The sequence below is a fragment of the Podarcis melisellensis genome (genome assembly GCF_964234715.1).
Source record: "Podarcis melisellensis genome assembly, chromosome: 7".
In the NCBI taxonomy this organism is placed as follows: domain Eukaryota; kingdom Metazoa; phylum Chordata; class Lepidosauria; order Squamata; family Lacertidae; genus Podarcis; species Podarcis melisellensis.
The window spans coordinates 22,437,376-22,454,997 of record NC_138539.1 but is presented as its reverse complement, the minus strand read 5'-3'; the positions used below and the strand labels follow the sequence as shown (position 1 = coordinate 22,454,997).

The 17,622-nt window shown below is 43.6% G+C and overlaps 1 protein-coding gene across 2 annotated transcripts in view; it reads right to left on the bottom strand.

The window, feature by feature from the left end:
- Window positions 1-17,622, bottom strand: part of RRM2B (ribonucleotide reductase regulatory TP53 inducible subunit M2B) — an 83,822-nt gene that overhangs the window by 57,116 nt on the left and 9,084 nt on the right. The window contains exon 9 of one of the 2 annotated variants that reach the window (XR_014170351.1): window positions 15,575-17,385. Coding sequence is in view for 1 of the 2 variants with exons in the window: in XM_081918940.1 (XP_081775066.1) it covers window positions 17,233-17,385 (153 nt within the window). In the remaining variant the exon portion in view is untranslated. Of the gene's footprint in view, window positions 1-13,237; window positions 17,386-17,622 lie in introns of those variants that run through there. The other variant, XM_081918940.1, reaches the window with a different exon arrangement.

The following is a 17,622-nucleotide window of genomic DNA, read 5'->3' as shown; positions in this document are numbered from 1 at the left end:
TGCAGCACCAAGAAAAAGTCAGGTAGAAAAGTAAAAGTTTTTAGAACTTAGAAAAATATAGTAAAAGTTTCTGAAGACCTGGCCTAAACTTGAACAGCCAATTGCTGCAGCCGCTAGTTGCCTGATGGGGCTATATACATACATCTTGTTGGATCAGGATCAAAGAACAGAGGAAAAACTGTTAAGTTTTAAAAAAAGAGGTCTTCTCCTTTTTTAAAAAAAAGAATTTTATTAAGTTTTCCAATAGTTATATAAAAACAAGACAAGACAATAATGAAAAAACAAACAAAAGAAAAACAAGACAAAAAAAGAACAAGTATAATTTCATTCCCTTTTTTTCTTATACCTTACTTTCCCAACTTCCCCATACCTCCCCTCTCTGTATTCCAATTTCTGTTATATTAGTTCAGCAAATCCTTCCCCTTAATTTCGTTTAATTTTTAACCCTTCGTTTAATTTTTAACCCTTACTACTTATCCAATCTGGCTGGAAACCACACAATTTCTAAACCAACGTCATTCTAGCATTCATTAATTTTACAGTATTTCTTGAGATAGTCCTTAAATTTCTTCCAATCTTCTTCCACTGTCTCTCTCCCCTGGTCTCGGATTCTGCCAGTCATTTCTGCCAGTCCCATATAGTCTATCACCTTCATCTGCCATTCTTCCAAGGTGGGTAGGTCTTGTGTCTTCCAATACTTTGTGATGAGTATTCTTGCTGCTGTTGTAGCATACATAAAGAATGTTCTATCCTTCTTTGGCACCGTTTGGCCGACAATGCCCAAGAGAAAGGCCTCTGGTTTCTTCAGAAAGGTATATTTAAATACCTTTTTCAGTTCATTATATAAAAAAGAGGTCTTCTCCTATGACAGAATCCATCTTGTTCAATCTCCCATCATTACTCAAGAACCCTTTGGCTTAGCTTAGAAGACCCTTTGGCTTAGCTTAGAAATGACACAGCAAATTCTTATTAGGAAAAGGAAAGAGATGTATGGGTTGCAAAACAAAGCACTTAATTAAGACACAGTGTTTCCAATTATGTATGCCAGGGTGAGCTCATTACAATTAATGTCATTTCCAATAGTGCCCCTAAAAATGGCAAAACAAAGTCAGCAGCAGCAGTCGGCTCCTTCCTGTCACACGGCTGCTCAAAGCACTGATAACTGCTTCCATTAGAAACATCTGTGCAGGCTGCTAGCTGATGTAATATGAGTCGCATGATAAGCTGGTGTTTCTCATCATCTGAGTTGGAACCATAATGTGACAGTGTTGATATACTGTAGGCAATCAGTTGCAGTGCTCAAGAGAATAAGATACTCATGGGGACTCACCCAGCTCTGTGAACGCTTGCCAGAAAAGGTTCTGTGGAGAATTCTACATAACCCCTCAAAAAATTCTATAAAAGGGCCATAGCTCAGTAGTAAAGTACATATTTTGCATGCAAAGGGGCCTTTACTAGCATCATAGGTACCAACTCTATGCGGCTGAGGACTGCTCAGCCTCCACCCAAAGTGTGTGGGGACAGGGCTGAGCTCCCCCAATCTTGTGGGTCCAGGCCTCACCAGGCCCCACTGTGGCAGAGGGCCTCACCGGGCCTTGTGGTCTTCTCCTGAAGCACGTGACATAACACCTGTGTGTCACACATGTGATGTCATGCACACACAACAAGCCCCCCACCATGTCACATAGTACTGGCACCTCCAGTTAAGACTAGAAAAGACTCCTGTTGGAAACTCAGTTTAGTCAATACAGAGCCACAGTACACTGACTAATGCTCTGACATGGTATAAGGCAGCTTTGAGAACTACCACTATGCACATATGGCCCATAGCTTATGTTTTACCTATTTTCTCCTTGTGTTTATGTTTATTCTCTTTTTGTCACTCTTGCACTCCAAGCCACACACAATATGCCAGCAGGCCATCAAAGCAGCTCATCCGTCTGTTTAGGCTGGGTCGTATCATGTCGGATTTTAAGGAATTCAAAAGCATTAGGATCTCCAGGGAAAGAACACCTTCAGCTGCAAGTCAATAGCATATTTGCTGTCGATGAATTGTTTTATATATTCCTACTTTAGTGATTTAAAGGTTGCCAGTGTTGGCGCACATCTCACTGGTTCGCAGTGTGATTGTATGAATGCTAATCCTCGCTGAAGTGTGTTTAGCATCTGCACCTCAGGTGATGATGGTGCTTTTCAGGAAAAAAAAAACAGAGGGAAAGTATCACCAGAAGGAAAATTCCTGATGAGTTAGTTAAATATTAGAGCTGTTGTGTTTTTCTGTCTTCTGATTGCTAGCTAGGTATCACACTGTGAGCTGATTTATTTGCTACAACAAACTCCAAGGTTTACTTCTCATTTCTTCTCCTGTCCTTGGAAAGTCTACTTCATTGTACACCTGTCATTTGCATTCTATTTTCAACACTTTTCTAGAACATTGGAAGTTGGCATCTATGAAAATCAGTGAGGTCAGTATAGTTTGCAGTGTCTATGTAATTTCTGCGGAGGAGGGGAACCTTCTTAAGGAGGTGCAGGAATTAAGGGGAAATCTCAGTGACAGCTGAAATAGTAAATAAAAACAAGTAGCTATTTCGTGTAGAGACTAAAATCCTGAAAGCAGGGCTAGTCAGACAACTGAAACTGCTGTAGCAGAACATCGTGAAATGTTGGTCTCAATGGACTTCTCAATATTGTATGTCCAAAAGTGGTGATGTGGCTGTAAGTGGTTTATGCAATGCTTGCGCACTCTGGAGATGATGCCATCTCACAGCATCCTGACTATAAGGGGCATTTCAAACATGAACATCAGACAGACCAGCTATTGCACCCCAGACACCATGACTCAGATTTGTGCTGTCATGCTCCGCAGCTACTGTTACTTTCTTTTCTTTATTGAAGAAACAAGCAACAGAAGAAAATCTGGCTCATTCTGCCCTGATATTTAGCTTTCTGCTACAAAGTTCCCCTTTCTATGGATAGGGGATGCGATCAGAAGGACTTGCTGATCAGAAGGTCGGCAGTTTGAATCCCCGCGACGGGGTGAGCTCCCATTGCTCGGTCCCTGCTCCTGCCAACCTAGCAGTTCAAAAGCACGTCAAAGTGCAAGTAGATAAATAGGTACCACTCCGGCAGCAAGGTAAACGGCGTTTCCGTGCGCTGCTCTGGTTTGCCAGAAGCAGCTTAGTCATGCTGGCCTCATGACCCGGAAGCTGTACTCGGCCAATAAAGCGAGATGAGCGCCGCAACCCCAGAGTCAGTCACGACTGGACCTAATGGTCAGGGGTCCCTTTACCTTTACCTGCTTGCGTTCCCACAAGCAGCAGTGTTGTTAAGTACTTAAAAGACTCAGGGCGCAAGTGCAGGGCACACATTTACACACACACACACACACACCTGAGCAAATTAAGATGATGGGTGGCTGCTGTCTGCACTTTGCAACGTGCCCAGCATTCCTGTAAGCAATTCTGTTTTAATTCTAGAAAAAGAGGTGCTGAAACTCAAAATGAACACTTCCCTTGTTCTCTTATACAGTGGTACCTCGGGTTACATACGCTTCAGGTTACAGACTCCGCTAACCCAGAAATAGTGCTTCAGGTTAAGAACTTTGCTTCAGGATGAGAACAGAAATCGTGCTCCAGCGGCGCGGCAGCAGCAGGAGGCCCCATTAGCTAAAGTAGTGCTTCAGGTTAAGAACCGTTTCAGGTTAAGAATGGACCTTCGGAATGAATTAAGTACTTAACCCGAGGTACCACTGTACTGTAATGACAATGGTGCCCACCTGAGAGGTGGCAGCATTGGCAAAATTCAGGCCTTTGAAAGATTCTTGTCAAGTCCTGTTGGCTAAGCTCTTCCCCTGACTAGAGTTGAATTTATCCCAGTTATACATTATTCAGGACAAAGCTAGGAGTAGATCAATGGCTATTTATCTAAAAGGTTTTAAGACAGCCAAAGCCAGGCTGCACATCTGCCCAGGGGGGCAGAGAGATGAGTCATTAAAAAAACCAGATGCTCACCATTTTCTCAGGAAGGTAAGAATAAACATTCTCACGAATAAACGCCCTTCCTTTTGAAGTTACAGATAGGTAGCCGTGTTGGTCTGCCATAGTCAAAACAAAAAAAATTCCTTCCAGTAACACCTTAAAGACCAACTAAGTTAGTTCTTGGTATGAGCTTTCGTGTGCATGCACACTTCTTCAGATACACTGAAACAGAAGTTTCCAGACCCTTCTATATAGTGAGAAGGTGGGGAGGGGTATTACTCAGAAGGGTGGTGGGAATGGGTGATTGGCAGATAGCTGTGATGAGCCTGTTGACGACTCTTAACGGCTGCAATAGGTCTTACAGGAAAAAGCAAGGGGTGAGAAGGTGAAAAATGGCTTTGTCATGTATAATGAGATAAGAATCCAATGTCTTTGTTCAGACCAGTTCTCTCCATGGTTTTAAGTTTGGTGATAAGTTGCAATTCAGCAGCTTCTCTTTCCAGTCTATTTCTGAAATTCCTTTGTAGTAAAACAGCTGCTTTGAGATCTTGTATAGAATGTCCTGGGAGATTGAAGTGTTCTCCTACTGGTTTCTCTGTCTTGTGATTCCTGATGTCCAATTTATGTCCGTTTATTCTTTGGCGTAAGGTCTGGCCTGTTTGTCCAATATAGAGAGCTGAAGGACACTGTTGGCATTTGATGGCATACACAATGTTAGACGATGAGCAATTAAATAGTCCCGAGATGGTATGTGTGATGTTGTTGGGGCCAGTAATGGTGTTGCTGCCACATACACCCAGACAACACCATTACTGGCCCCAACAGTTGTTACTGGGTAGCAACTACCAGTCTTTGTCAGTCACCTGAATAGTTCAGAAGCCTAAGAAATTGCTCCACCTCATCTGCTCACCGGTTTGTGCCCCTCCAGGTGGCCCCTTTTATCTCAAGGTTTATCCAGTGGTTTCAGAGGAAGCTGGCTGTTGCATGGGATGTAGAGCTGACATCAATGAGTGTACAGTGGCGCCCTCTGTCGAGGCTTCCAGTCATCACATGCTTCACTAATGAGACAAGAAAATGAAATTCACCTAGAAATACATGGTTTGTGATGTCTGCATGATGCCAAGCTAATGAACTGGTAACATGAAGCCAATCGCTTTGTCCATTCGTGTTTTATAACATTCACAGCCCTTGAACTCCGCCGCTCGCCGTCCTCAGCTCCTGCACCAGCTGAACTCATAAGGGATAACATTAAAGGGTTCCTGCTATAAAAATGAATGCTTCCCCCGAGTTCAACAAATATTTCCTGATGGGGGCAAAAATAAATGTCCTATCATGTATGTTATCCGGCCTAACCCTCTGCCTTCAGAGGCAGCTCACAATATATTAATGAAGGTCTGCAATAAGGCAGCCAAAGCAACCATCTCTCACAATTTTTAATGGCCTATGTGTTTTAAACTGAGTTGCAGTGACTTAAAGCAAAGGAATGGGCTGCTGGAATTTGAGGTTTCTTTAGCAGCGCAACACGGTATTTTGAATGAGAGAGATGATGTGGGCTTGTGGTTAAGAGTGCTGGTTCAAATCTCCATTCAACCATTAGCCATTGATACAATTCTTGCCATTAAAGTGACGCATGCAAGTTTTACAGCAGCACAGATCATAAGTACCTTCCCCGCATCCTTTCCTCCCATTTTCATTGATACGTTTTCCGCAAGAAAATAAATGGCGTACAATCCTGCTAGTGCTAATCTCAGTCAAAGAATATTTAAAGTGCCGTATTATCACTGCCCTCTGTATCCCAGATCATATTCTGCTGTGAGAGACGGAAGAGACCATTTCTTCACAGCAGCCGTGGAATGCAAACTTGGACTCCCTTAACCATTCTTTAGATAGCAACTCGGTGGAGTAAACAGCATTTCCTATTTTCAGAAAGTCACACCAAAGCATGCCATTATGAAAAGGAGTCACAGATGGTGTGACAGGATAGCGGCTCTCACCTGACCTCCAGTTAGTCACATCGCTGCTGGGATGCAGAGCAGAAAGAGTGAGGTGAGGAGGTCAGCATGATTCAAACACACCAGCAGAGCCAACCCACTGATCCCATTAGTGTTTTTGCTCCATGCCAATATCACGCCTCCCTCTCCCAATAAAAAAAAAATATATGAGTTGGTCTTAATATGGAGCACACATAGTTTCTCAGTACAACAATGTGGGCAACCCAGAGATGTGGAGATTAAAATTTGGAACAATTTGTGGAAAGGGAGGTGATCATTGCACATTGGGTTGAGAAGTTCCATTGTTGGGTAGATAGGAGGGTCATCTGTTTCCTACCCCAATTAGTAGCCCTGAGCTAAGAATGCGTGGCAACCTAAGTAATGCAGTGATGAGGCTTTGCACAGCGGCACCACATTTTATTTGTGCAGAGCACAGGAAAGGACTTAAGAGTGGGGAGAACAAGAAACATCTGTGGCATCTACTGGCTGAAATTACCTGGGTAGATTGTCCTCAATGGCCAGGCACACCTTAACAACTATTTCACAAATCGTTGCTTTGCATCGTGATGAACTCTTCCAGTGGACCTAGCAGACCTAGGACAAATACTGATTCTTGCATAGATATTGAGAAATAACCTGACCTTGAAGTTAATGGAGTTCTGCTTCAGGTAGCTCTGACCTTTCTTTCTGTCCAACAATTAAGGCCATTGTACTGAATGCTCCAAAGCCACTTGAAAAAAATCTGTTGAACTATTGAAATGTTTCTTATCTGTTTATCTAATCCCTTGAGCAATTTATGAATGGTGGGAAAGCTCTTTCCACCTGACCTTTTCGCAAAAGCAAATCCATTATGTACATTAAGTGTATCTGACTCAATTTTTCGCAAAGGCTTGACAATAGGTTTCAAGGGAATGAATTACAAAAAGCATTGCACTTAAATGCAAATATACCAAACAAGTGCTCAAAATTGGGTATTGACAAACTGAATATTCCATGCTTACTTCCACGATAATTTCATGATACAGGAACATAACCTTGACATGACACTGAATGAAGAAGGAGGGATGAGAATAGTTAATAACAGTTTTGTCCCCTATTTTTGGGAACATTTATAACTGGGGGTGGTGAGAATGGTGTTTAGTGAGCCTGACTTCTGAGAATGTTTAGCCTAAAGAAGAGAAGCTAGGGTGGACTGAGGTTGCTGGTACTCATAGAAGATGCCATGTTCTCAGTTGCCTGAGAAGACAAGAGTCAGAGGAGCTTTAGTTACAGGAAGGTAGAGTTCAGTAGAACATTAGTAGAAATTTATTGATGGTTGAGAACAGTGGAACCATTTGCCTAGAGCAGTGATGGGGAACCTCAAGCCCAGGAGCCAAATCTGGTTCTCCAACCACTCTCTATTTCTGGTCCTCAAGGCTCTCTCTCCAGAGCCACACCCCTACTTTGCATTCCAGGAGATTGAACCCTTAAGTAGCCTCATATGTAGCCAGTGCGGCCTTCCATAACTTCCAATAGGTTTGACTTTTACACATCACCCATGTCTGCAAAATGCATTGAGTTTGTCCGCAGTGGGGGCTGAGGGGAGCAGGAAATAAATATATAGTGAAATGGAACTGTGTGAAAATTAGCAAAATTGATTCAAGTGTAAGATCATTACTTTAATACTCACCTTAGAGGTTTCAAGGTGATCCATTTTCTTGAATTTTCTCTACTTATCCAGTTACAGTGGTACCTTGGGTTACATACGCTTCAAGTTACAGACTCTGCTAACCCAGAAATAGTACCTCGGGTTAAGAACTTTGCTTCGGGATGAGAACAGAAATTGTGCGGCAGCGGCGTGGTGGCAGTGGGAGGCCCCAATAACTAAAGTGGTCCTCAGGTTAAGAACAGTTTCAGGTTAAGAACGGACCTCCGGAACGAATTAAGTACATAACCAGAGGTACCACTGTACTATTTACCTCTGGAAGAAAGCCACTAACAGATAAATTTCACTTGTAGCTAACAGTGAAATGCATCCCTTCCAGCACTGACACGCTGGAACCAATGTCTGAGTTGTGACTGGTCCAATTCTACTTAGCAGAAGCGCCAAGCAAACAAATCAAGGAATGCCAGATTTATGATAAGTACTGAAACTTCAAGTCCAGCATATCCAGGAGCTAATCACTGAACTGGAGTTTAACAGTCCATTTTCATCCTCATATAGGATCTCCAGAGATGCACAAAATAGTGTGCGTCGAGTTCTTTAATGCTAGCATCTTGCACACATCACAAGATGTCTCCTTGATAAATATTCATATGCCAGCCAACATCGTAGCATTCATTAGACTATTCTTGCTGATGAGCCTGCTTTTCCTCAGGCAACGTTTCCCTCTTGGTTTATTAGTGTAAGATACAGATACAGATATGTGCCAAAATAACTGAGACTAATGAAACTGGCTGGCTAATACGACTGGCACACATTGTGTGATGGTGCAGACACTCAGGAGCGACCCCTTACCGGATATTAATGGTTGACATGTTTAATCAAATAATTGGTTAGCTTAATCAATTAAAAAATGCTGATCAACTAAGACAGGGGTCACCAACATTTTGGGACCAATGGCCGTATTTCAGATTTTGGGAGAGCGCTGGAGGCACCAGTCACAAAATATTTGCTATGGGGAGCAGGGAGCGGGGCATCACACACACACACACACACACACACACACACACACACACACACACAAAATGGCAGCCGCTTCTGTGCATAGTGTGAAAAGGGTCAGCCGCAAAAATGGCTTCCAACTCCTCTCACACGCTGAAGATTGTCCAGAGAATTATAAAAGAAGAAGACCCTGCAACCTTAAAGAAAGCACACTGGCTTTTTTTGGTAGAGAAATAAAACCTGTCAGAAAGTGGTTGCTATTTCAGCTCCACAAGTCATGTTTTCAGAGTGAGAGGGGCCATTTGATCTTAACCTCGCGGCTCAACCCCAAGTGGAGGAAGGAAAGTGGCATTTAATGACATTTATTCCTGCACCTGCTGCTCATTTTGAGAGAATGGGACTGATCAGCCGTACCCTATAACTGGAGGAGGCAGAAATGTTCAGGTTTGATTTATTAAATCTCCGGATAAAAGGCAAGATAATTGGAGATGATCTGGTGATTAAAACTGCCCAAAATAGCAAAACAAAACAAAAATCACTGCAAAGGCGTGATATTTGACAAGGTGCCATAAGGCACCTAACTCTTGCAAAGCAAAGTTTATGGTATGTTTTAGAGCCACCTACTGGGTGCAGCTGGAATATTGGAACTGCATATAGCACTCTGAATTTTGTCCTTGACGCTTCTAGTTTTGGCATAGTTTTGGTTTAGTTTGCTTTCAGACAGAGGCTTTGGGAGTGTCGTGCACAGTGTCACCAACAAACCACGCAGGAATTGTGCTAATTCCTGTGCTCATCCAGCTAGTCCAAAGAATAGGCTGGGGACAAGCAGGATTAGTGCAAGTTTCAAAGTTCATTGCAGGTATGGGAGAAACTGGCAAGTCCTTGGTGCATCCCAGGGGTAGCCAACATGGTGCTATCCAATGTTGTTAGCCTACAAATCTCATCAGCCTCAGTCAGCATGGCCAATGGACAGGGATAATGGGAGCTGGTCCAATAACACCTAGAGATAACTAGCTCTGGTATATTCACTGCATTAATTCAAAGCTGTCTGTAGATTGAGCAGTAATACCTTGCTCCACTACAGAAGCCAAACATGTATCTTGGGTTTCATGAAAGCTCATTTTAATAAGCTCAGAGAATTGCTAGGTACGGTTCCGTGGCTTGATTAAATAACAGGGAAAGGAGCTCAAGATGTGTGGGCATTCCTGGAGGTGGTTACTAAAAGGAAAGTCACGAAGAATTCCAGTGGGGAAGAAAAAAACAAGCTTGATCCTGTTTTGCAGGGCTCGCTTAAACTACAGTTTGCCAATTTGTACATCACAGCAAACCGTGGTTTGACAAATGAGGAAATATTCTATTAAGGTGAACACATGAAAGAAGGAGACAGACACCTATACACCACAGTTTTTTCCTGTTCCTCCAAGCTGTGGTTTGGACTGGTTAGAAAACAAGTCTGTTCAAAAACAGCTAAACATTTTATAGGCACCTTGGTGTTTTGGGTTGTTTTTTAAAAAACTGAACAAGTGAAAGAGTGTAACTGCTCAGAGGGTGAGGAATGAGTCAGCCAAACAGCATGATATCTGTCTCTGCTTCCAATTGTAGATGTTAACACCAACACCAATTCAATCCAGATACCAATTAAGTATCAGCACATAAGAATTCATAGACAGGCTTAGAAAAAAATTACAGATTTAATCTGCATAGCAAAAAAGTACAGATTTAATATTGGGATTTAAATGTTTGCCATCCTTCAGGAAAGGGTGTCAAAGCAATTGTTAGCCCAGGTGTTTACTTACCTCTTAATTTATCAATTAATGTAACTGCTATGTTATTAGGTTCTTCGTAGCTGAAAGCCTACCTGTGGCTACTCAACAGAATCAGGTCACTGCAACAAAATGATATGTGTATGTCTGAGAGGGAGCCTTCAAAGCTCACCTCTCTCAGGAAGGAGCAGGCCAAGATTGAGCAATAATAATACTAATAATAATTTATACCCCACCCATCTGGCTGGGTTTCCCCAGCTGATGAGGGAGCAGGTGGCAACCAGCAGCTGTCAACACCACAACAGAATGGGCAAATTATATGTAGCTATCTGTTCCTCCTACCTTCTTGTCTTTCCATTCCATTCTACTCCCCACCTAGCTTTCAGTTGTTTTCTTCCCAACAGTTCACGAGTACAGTCATACCTCATGTTACATTTGCTTCATGTTACGTTCTTTCAGGTTACATCCCGCGGCGACCTGGAAGTACCGGAAAGGGTTACTTCCGGGTTTCACCGCTCGCGCATGCGCAGAAGTGCAAAATGACATCACACACATGCGCAGAAGCGGCAAATCGCAACCCGCATGTGTGCAGACACACCACTGCGGGTTGCACTCTTTTATGTTGCGAACGGGCCTCTGGAATGGATCCTGTTCGTAACCAGAGGTACCACTGTACACATTCCCAGCATGTTCTCACTCCTGTCTCAGGGACATCTATGCTGGCTTGGTCATGTACACAGAGTGGAAGATGGCAGGATCCCCAAGGAAGTGCTCTAGGGGGAGATGGCTTCAGGCACTATCCCCGTTGGCAGACCAACTCTGTGTTGCAAAGATGTCTATCAACGTGGCATGAAGGTTAGCAACATCAACCCCACCGTGTGGGAATCCCTTACAGACGACCGCAGTGCCTAGAGACAGTCCTGTTGTGCAGCCACAGCAGTGACCAGAAAAGGAATGGCCACTGAGAGGAGCATGGGGAGAAGAAATGCCATGGAGCATCTGCAACAGCACAACCAGACGCCTTCACCTGCCCCAGCTGCAACAAAACATGTCTCTCCTGTATCGGAGAGGGTGCTGTAAGCTTCCAACAGTTTGACTTCGCCCCCCCAAACACACTCCTCCATTGTCTCCTGAGGAAAACAAAATGCCAACCCTCCCAACAGCCAATAAGCATTCTGGGGTCGCTGGGCATGCTCAGTCCTCATTGGACAACTTTGGGGGTTTCCTATCACCGTAGAAGAATTTTATTTCTGAAGTTTTTTTGTACTTCTCCAAGCTTTGGAATTACCTCAGGTCTACATAACCAATAGGACTCAGCAGAGCCAGCCCACCAATGAGGTGGGATGAAGCATAGGCCTCAAGGTGTGGAAGCCCTGGCCCACCTCTCACCAGCGAGTGGCCTTGCCACTCCTCTTCGGTACCACTCCGGTGGGAAGGTAAACGGCGTTTTCGTGCGCTGCTCTGGTTCGCCAGAAGCGGCTTAGTCAGGCTGGCCACATGACCCGGAAGCTGTATGCCGGCTCCCTTGGCCAGTAAAGCGAGATGAGCACTGCAACCCCAGAGTCGGCCACAACTGGACCTAATGGTCAGGGGTCCCTTTACCTTTACACATTCTGGCAATGGCAGAAGTGAGGGGGCAGTGGGAGGATAATTCCAATTTCACCGCAGGTGGCAAAATGGGCCACCCCTAGAACTCAAGATAACTGAATCAGAATTACCATAAAGCAGGGATGGGAAATGTGTGACCCTCCAGATATTGATGGACTACAACTTCCATCATCCCTGACCATTGCCATGCTGCCTAAGGCTGATGGGCTTTGGAGTCTATCATTATCTGGAGGGCAACAAATACCCCATGCTTGGAATAAAAAAAATAAGCAAGATTCTTCTGGAAGTTCCTCTTCAACCTGTCTCTAGTCTAAGAGTAGGATAGATGTAACTACCACAAGACTTACCAAATGCCATCATTATATATTTTGGGGGCTGGGCAAAAACTTTCCTCTATAACCAGGCCTTTGGCCTTTTTAATGTATTGGGGGGGTCCTTTGTCTGTCTGCTTGTAAGTTCCTTTGGGTTGCTCTGGGCAAGAAAAAGCAACCAACCAATTTAATTACTAATGATAATAATGTAGATGGCACTTGTCCCTTTGTATACAGGTTAAGAAGCTCAGTGTGCACATGAAGCCTTTGCAATACTAGGCATAAAAATATTGTGTTAATGAATCTCTGTTCTCTGAAAGAATGTTTTTTGTAGCACACTCCCAGCTACTAAGAACATAAAGTGGCTCAAGCGCTCCATCACATGGACAAACCAGGGTTTCATTTTGCAATTAAGATGCATCACAACAACCGGCTAGAAATTCTCACCAGCGTCAACAAGCATTAAAGGCTAAAGAGTGGGAAGATTTTAGCCAGGTATCTTAAAAAGCCAGGAGCCCTTTGAGTACAGAAGAGAAAGCCAGAGGTGCTGAAAACTGCTCAGGGCAGTAGCGTCCAAAGCTCTGAACAGGGACAGCCAAAATGCTTTTCTTATGGATGCAGGGCATGTTGGAGGGAGTCCCATTGTGCAAGCAGAAATCCTTGCATTGATGGGACATGGTGGTTGAATCCTGCCCCATTTGTCCATCCAGTCAAGCACTGTGTACTTTGATTGGCAGTGGCTCTGCAGAATCTCACACCTTTTCCACCACTTGCTTTTATCTGGAAATGCCAGGGATTGGACCTCAGACTGCCTGCGTGCCCTGAACGTAGCCTGCAACTGGGAGATGGTACCTTCAAACAGTATATCAGAGCTTACACAAAAGCAATATGCACTATTATTTGTGAAATAAGAGAAAACTTGCAAAATGAAAACCACAGGTGGTAGAGGCTGTTCCTGCAAATTTTATTTGTGCCGTTGTATATTTTTCTAAGCAAAAGGAACACCAAACCAGGAAGCTTTTTCTTCTGTCCCCCTTTAGTACACCTGTCCTCCTCACATACTGAGGGCCCTTATTACAGTAATTTCTTTGGTCGCAGGACAGACTCTCCTACAGCTGCAAACGGGTTGTGAGAATACATCTGGCTCACAAGAATGAGCAGGTAAAGCTGCTTGCAGGCTTTTCAAAAATGATGGGCTGTCGTGAAGATTCTATATAATCCATCTTGTGTTATGTTTTACTCATTTGCTGTAGGCAAAGGATTAACCAGCCCTCACACAGGTCTGTTATAAAGATGCATTGTGAATGCCTGGATCCAGCAACGTAATTGATTCGCGTCCTTGTGAAGACATTTGGCCATTTGGCCATTCGCACTGCAGTTATGATCTGGGATCCATTGAACCATTCGGACGTTCTTATTCCAATAGGAATACCCATCTTTACATACAGTCACTAGATTGACTAGAACTGGATTGGGGACAAAGACTGGAATGCCCTTGGTAACGCAAAAGGGCTAAGAAATATTAAAAGCCGAAATGGACTTGACTGTTCATCAAACAGGGTTGGCTTGATTGAAACCTTTTCAGATATTCAACCTCAACTTTTCTCTCTTTCCCCCATTCACTACTGTGGCCAGCCAGTTTCTGGCTTTGATGCTTACAGTACATGCTGTATAAGGAAGATAAGTTGCTTTAAAAAACTCCACAAAAGACCCAATTCTGATATTGTATTGTGACATCTACTCAAGACATATTATAGGACACATAGTCAACCACAGGGCACTCATGCAGTCAGAGCTACAGTGAACAGATGGCCAAAGTTTCCAGCCAGAAGTCTTCAGACTCTATGATTAGTCCACCTGGAGCACGTTATGGCAGAAGCTGGACTTGTTTCGAGTAAACAGAATTATGGTTTCTAGAGAAAATAAAGTGTTAAAACAGCCAGTCGTCATATTCCTTTTCTGAAGTACACGTAAACATTATTTATAAGTTACATGAATTTAAACCATGTTTCGTTGCAAAAATAGTTGAATTAACAGAAACCTCTATTGAGAAGGTTAAAATGAAATAATCTTAAACCAGGGAAGGAACCCACCTTTCCCTGTCATGTAGAAGTAATTGCTTATTTTTCTTATTTACTCCTTCTATGTCCTCTCTTCAAGGAACTCAAAGCTACAAGCATTGCCCAAAATGATCACAAGAACCCTATGAGGTAGGTGCAGCGGAAAGCTTTGTGTGTGTGACTGTCCCAAGGTCACCTAGTTAGTTTCATAGCTGAAAGGTGATTTGAGCCCAGACCTCCAGAGTTTCTATTCAAAACTCTATCCACTATGGCCATCTGCCTCTCTAAGGGCAATTCAGTCTAACTGTCCACACTGGTATAGCCCCGCTATTTTGAAATGTGGTGACAACAGTTAATGCAGTCGTCAGCGCTACAACTATAGCTCTGCCATGCGCTGCAAATCTTCATGTCATAGGAGAACTGTAGTTGGAAGGACCACAAGGATCATCTAGTCCAACGCCCTGCAATGCAGGAATCTTTTTTGGCCAGTGTGGGGCTTGAACCCACAAGACAGGAATTAAGAGTCGCATGTTCTACCAACTACGCCAATCCAGGGATATGTTTACATACGACATGAATTCACCTCCAACTGAACTGAGCACTCGTTAACTGTATGCTCCACTTGCATTGTTAATTGAAATAGTGTTCCCCCCGCCAGCAACAAGAAGTCGAGAAAATATATTACACCCTGTGAAGTGAGAATAATTTTTGCTATTCAGCGGAGTTTCCAACATACTGTATTGCTTTCAGGGTTAAACAATCCAATTCAATGCTTAAGACCATTCATGAAGAAGGTAAAGGTAAAGGGACCCCTGACCATTAGGTCCAGTCTTGACCGACTCTGGGGTTGGGGCGCTCATCTCGCTTTATTGGCCGAGGGAGCTGGCATACAGCTTCCGGGTCATGTGGCCAGCATGACTGAGCCGCTTCTGGCGAACCAGAGCAGCACATGGAAATGGCATTTACATTCCCACTGGAGCAGTACCTATTTATCTACTTGCACTTTGATGTGCTTTCGAACTGCTAGGTTGGCAGGAGCAGGGACCGAGCAACGGGAGCTCACCCCGTCATGGGGATTCGAACCGCCGACCTTCTGATCAGCAAGTCCTAGGCTCTGTGGTTTAACTCACAGCGCCACCCACGTCCCTTTTATGAAGAAGGTATGGCAGTGTTAAAAAAAACCAACCTGCCTAACCCCCCCCCCACTGCTGTTCCATTACCACTGAACCCTTTTCCATTTCTGTATAGCTGCTGTTCCTAGTCACAGAAATGTGGCGCAGCACAATAGGAGCTGCTTGTATGCCTGTACCCCTTGAAAGGCACATGCACAATGGCAAAACAACACGCCAAGGATACAGGCACCCTGATTTCAAACTGAGCACTAAGAACATCTATTGCCTTTGGCTCTTGGTGTTATTTAGGTATCCCACTTTTCCTTCCAAGAGCAAAATGCGACATACATGAAGTAGCCAAGTGGTTGTTTAGACCCACACCTATTTATTATTATTTACTTAGCTTCAAAAAGCTAACTGCATTACGTGCCTTCAGTCCATATCCTGGCTAACTGCAGAAAGAAAGCCATAAGACTTTGACTTTGCAAAATACCTGCTGGCCTTGGATACAGATTGGAAGACAATCTTCAAGCTTGCTTTCCATACTCTTTGATATAAGGAGGAATGATCCTGGAGTAATCTCTGCTTTCTCCTCTGAAGGACTGGTCTAGCGCAGATGATCACAGCTACAAGCCTTCTGCTTGCACATGAAACTTGTCTGCCTGAGCCCCAATTAAACCAGGAAAGCTCCGATTAACCACAGCTTCCTGCCTCATTGAAACTGAGAAACTTCAGTTACCTGCCTTGAAACAAGGCAGGTTATCAAACCAACTTCAATATATGGTTTAATACCCTGGCTTATTCAGAAGCAGGTAGTTCTAGTTTCCCATTCAAACCAAACAGGGAATCATGGTTAATTAGAGCTGGCCTGCTTTAATCATAGCTCAGGAACGAGGGAACTGCTTGTACAGTATATGTAAAAGGCTTGTGCATATCTTGGCTTAGTAAGATTATATGGTTGCTCAAATTCAGAGAGTGTGTGCATCTCAGCTCAATGAATCCAGAGAATGAAAGAACAAAATTTTCAGTGCAACGAAAGCTTTAGTTATTACCGTGATTCAACACACAGCTGACCAAAGCAATTCTAAAGAGGGTAGCATGGGATAAAGGAGGGTGGCATGGGATAAAGGAGGGCACCATGGAGGAAGATGTGGCACTGCCTAACCCCTGCTGCTTGCTCTAGCCAGAAGGAGAGCGGGGGGAGAATCACTATGTCTATTCCAGGACCCTTTCTGTGGGGCCATTCGATCCTGCAGATCCGAAGGCCTGCTGCAATCCATCCTGTTTCAAGCCCTACCACAACACATCTTCAACGCTATGTGTACACTAACAGAGAATTTTAGGGGTGCACTGGGAGTGTAAGAACTGTTGTGCCAGTGGAACTCCTCTCCACCCACTGAGCAGCACTTACACAGCATCCTAAGGTGGCTTGGGCCATCTTGAGGACTGCAGCCTTACTGCTCTACATAAAACAGCAAATTGAGGCTTGCACAAATGCCACAATTGTATTACTCAAAAACTGTTAAGTAGAAAAGTTGCATGAATTATCAAAGGGACTTTTGGTAAAGAGGACCTCCCCCCACACACGCAGTCATTTACATCACCATCTGCAATAAATATGTCATATAAAAAACTTCATCATGTGCGGAAACATGGAAAAATGTTCCCAGAACTCTCTACTTCCGGTAGAAGAAATAGCAGCTTTTCAAGCAGGTAAGTGGCACGTGAACATTTTTTGCAACACTTGTCTTCTGAAGAAGGCAATCCTAGAAGTCAGCATCCAGAGTAAAAACATTATCGTTGGTGTCAGCCATAACTGCGAAACGCTGATACTCCGAAACCCTCTTTTCAAAGAAATTGGTTTTTCCTTCCAGAGAGATGTTCTCCATGAAGTCAAAAGGGTTTTCTGCTTGAAAGACCTGAGAAAAAGCAAAGTTATTATTAAATTGCAGTTACTGGCCTAAGGAAGACAACATTCCTACAAATTTCTGGTAGATAACTGCTGGAGGCCTTTTCTACTGAGATAGTACTCCTTTCTCTTAATAGCAGAAAAAACTAAACACCCTTCTATAACAAGGCCTTTGGCTGATTAAACAACTATGGCCTTTTAAATAAGTTTGCGGAGAAGGGTTTGTTGTTGTTATGTTAGCTGTTTT